At 39.9% G+C, this 3817-nt stretch overlaps 1 protein-coding gene across 2 annotated transcripts; it reads left to right on the forward strand.

Moving 5' to 3' along the window:
* Window positions 1–1075: 1075 nt before the first annotated feature.
* On the forward strand, window positions 1076–3337 carry LOC125557132. Of its 2 annotated transcripts, none has more exons than XM_048719449.1 (2): window positions 1076–1682; window positions 1935–3337. In XM_048719449.1, the coding sequence occupies exons 1-2, from the start codon at window positions 1385–1387 to the stop codon at window positions 2282–2284; spliced, it is 648 nt and encodes a 215-aa protein (XP_048575406.1). In that variant the 5' UTR covers window positions 1076–1384; the 3' UTR covers window positions 2285–3337. The 2 variants fall into 2 exon arrangements, with proteins under 2 accessions (XP_048575406.1, XP_048575407.1); XM_048719450.1 differs by having other exon boundaries at window positions 1076–1565.
* The last annotated feature ends 480 nt before the right edge of the window (window positions 3338–3817 follow it).

Here is a 3817-nt window from a genome sequence, read left to right on the forward strand (position 1 = left end):
GTATTTTGTTATCCCCTGGTTATTCCAACCGTACGATAATCTAAAGTCCCTTTAAATGGTCTGTGACAGTCCCTGTAAGATTTGCAGGATTCTATATATACCCTAGGATTTGTAGGATTCTATATATACCCTAGGATTTGTAGGATTTTATACATATCCTAGGATTTGTAGGATTCTATATATACCCTAGGATTTGTAGGATTCTATATATACCCTAGGATTTGTAGGTTTTAATATATACCCTAGGATTTGTAGGATTTTATATATACCCAAGGATTTGTAGGATTCTATTATATACCCTAGGATTTGTAGGATTTTATATATACCCTAGGATTTGTAGGCTTCTATATATACCCTAGGATTTGTAGGATTCTATATACACCCTAGGATTTGTAGGATTTTATATATACCCTAGGATTTGTAGGATTTTATATATACCCAAGGATTTGTAGGATTCTATTATATACCCTAGGATTTGTAGGATCTTATATATACCCTAGGATTTGTAGGATTCTATATATACCCTAGGATTTGTAGGATTCTATATATACCCTAGGATTTGTAGGATTTTATATATACCCAAGGATTTGTAGGATTCTATTATATACCCTAGGATTTGTTGGGTTCTATATATACCCTAGGATTTGTAGGATTCTATATATACCCTAGGATTTGTAGGATTCTATATATACCCTAGGATTTGTAGGATTCTATATATACCCTAGGATTTGTAGGATTCTATATATACCCTAGGATTTGTAGGATTCTATATATACTCTAGGATTTGTAGCATTCTATATACCCTAGGATTTGTAGGATTCTATATATATTTGTAGTATTCTAAATATGCATGTAACACCCCGTCCTGCACGCAAAGTTCTTCTGGCCATTGGACCATTAAGGCCGCATTGTCACCAGTTTGCTGGTGATAATGCGGCTTAAAGGCCTTTTTTGTGTATATGATTGGCAGCAAAAAATAATTATTCGAATAGACTATCATAATTGTTATCACCACCATTATTATCATCGAGAACTGAAGAAACTGGACAATTATCTAAATGCTATTTAGCTTAAATATTTCTTTTATTCAAAGCTTTTGCTCTACATTTTTTATTCGTGCTACACGAGAAATGCATACTAACACGAGGAGGTAGTAATCCCTCCATCACGCGAACACTAGCATAACGGCACGAGTTTAGCGCACGCAATGTGCCGTGATTAGACGCGATCACGATACACGCGCCTACCGGGTCGGAACCTGTAAAGCCATAGGACAATAAGCCCAACCAATTAGCGCGGCCTGATAAATAGAGGGCTCAACCGAACTAACACAACAAATCAGCTAAAGCTAAAGAATTTAAAGACTTCAGTTACACAGCAAAGTATGATCGGCGCGATCGTTTTTCTCACGATTGGTGTAGTCTATAATCTATTCCTCTTGTTTTACTCCATTGTTAAGCACTTCTTTAAAATCGGGAGCTTCAAGATTCTCTACACGAGTCAAGGGCTGTTGAATGTGGGAGTCTTGGTGTCTCAGGCGGCTCTGGTTGTCGTCAATGGCCGAGGTGGGTTGTGTATCGGCGTATTTCTCGTCTTCACGATGCTGCGATTTTGGTTTGTCGCTCTGACTGAGTTCAATTTCGTCATTCTTGTTGGTATGAAGATTCAAAGCTATCTAGAGGGTGAGCAGTATTCATATAAACACACCAGTACAGCACTAGTGACGGTTGTGCTTTTTGCGACACTCCTGGTTTCACCGATGTTTTGCTCGACATTGAATAAATTATCAACTTTGGACTGGACTTGGATGCAAACTTTATCAGAATACCCGCAAATGCTGACTGGAAATCGTGACTTTAACACACAGCTCTACAGCTTGATATTGGTGGTGTTTCTTCTTTTTATCCCAATGTTACTCCTTTGTTTTTTCGCAGTTAAACTTTTCTTTAAAAGTTCAAAAGTTCAAAAAGACCAAGCATTGGAAATTAAAGACCAAGCATCGCCTGAAATGTTTGAGGAATTCGAGGCCCCAAGTAAGACGGATTTTCGCGGCGTCCTCTTCGCTCCTTTCGTGTGTACGGTGACAGTCGCGTCCATTTGCATGTTTGCGGCTAATCACGAAACTCGTCACGAGCTCACTCAAGGGTTTAGCCAAACAATGCTAGAGTCCCTTACTTATATCGTTGCTATGGTGATATCGCTAGCTACATGTTCACCATTATTGGTTCAGATCATGATGCCTAAAGAAATCGCAAAGAGCCGTGCGCATGAGACAATGGTCTGAGGATCTTTCGCTGGCATATCCCACAAGAAGATAACACGGACTGTAACGGACCGAGAAAAAGTCACGCAAGATGCACGTGAAAGAGAATAGTTCGAAAATCCCGCGTGATGTTATCCAGGAACACGCGTGATGTTGTCCAGGAACACGCAGGTTTGAATTCGCGTAGTGCACTGGTGAGGGCGCACCACCTTACCCCACTAGTCAGATCATAGATCGGGGGCCGGTTCCTGAGAGGCCGATAAACTTAACCCTAGATCAGCGCATAATCCCGGGTTAAAATTCGATAACCGTAGGTTAGCTAACCGACGGATAACTCACCGTTCCCGAAAGCCAAGTGATCCCCCGCGATTTACTAACCCTGGATCAAGCGAGTGAAAAACTGGTTTGACGAGTAAAATTCACACAGGATACCCACAGTAGATCAACAGAGAGCAACTCAAATATTTACCTTTGGTGATTTAATTTTTGCAGAAAAGCCCCAAAACACCTCTACATCGCCTGTAATTACCTCCATTCCATTGCCAAAAAATGTCATTTGCAGGATTCGAGTTTGGTGCGTGACACTAGAGAGACAGATTTATTTCAATTATAAATTTCATGTAACTTTCTGTCTTCTGTCACAATTTTCGTGTCAGCATCGCAACGAAGGTCTCATAACAAAGCGAAATGTTAGGACATTTGATCCCTACATTGGTTTTGTGTAACGTCTTTTTTATCGGCAACTTCATTTTATGAATCTTTAGTTCTACTACAAAGTTTGGGAAGCCTGTGCTACGCCAACTAAACCGTAGGTTAGCGAGTTAACCCACCTCGCGAGCAGTGTTAGATTTTACCTCCAACCTAACCCAGAGTTAATTCTAATTAGCATCTAACTAATCCGGGGGTAAAAATTTTATCGTGGGTTAGGGCAAAATTAACCCCGTGTTAGCGCTAATCGGCTTTTCAGGAACCGGCCCCCGTACTATAGGTCATATATATGAAACAATTAGGAGAAAAAGAAGCGATGGCGCTACTTTCCACACAATTGTTCGATAAAAAATGATTTCAGCAGCAGCTTTGATCTCTAAATTCTATTTGATGCCTTGCTCCGTTGTGTATATGAAGATAATAAGGGAAAACCAAAAAAAAAAAAAAAACTACGCCAACGTTTTGGCTTTTATTTCAGTCCTTCTTCCGGACGAATTGAAATCGGCCTTTCTTTCAATAAAATTGTATAGTGTTTAAGAAATGTCACTTCTGTCTCCCCCCAAACCAATCTTTATACAGTCGATTCACAGAAGCTTGTCGACAACCGGCTTCGCGACAAGCCCGCATGTAAGCATGGCTAAAAACTACTGAAGCGTCTAGCTGCATATATTAGCCACCGCTCAGGTGTCTAAGCCTGAAGTTATGCAGTGGCTAATATAAACCTATTTTATTAAACATTGTCAGCGCGATTGGCGAATAGCAATTGCCAAATGGCAGTTCTATGACCGAAAGGTGTATATGGGTATTAATTATTTGTAAAAATAAAGGTGATAAATAGACTAAAGC

Source organism: Nematostella vectensis, chromosome 12, assembly GCF_932526225.1.
Source record: "Nematostella vectensis chromosome 12, jaNemVect1.1, whole genome shotgun sequence".
Lineage (NCBI taxonomy): Eukaryota > Metazoa > Cnidaria > Anthozoa > Actiniaria > Edwardsiidae > Nematostella > Nematostella vectensis.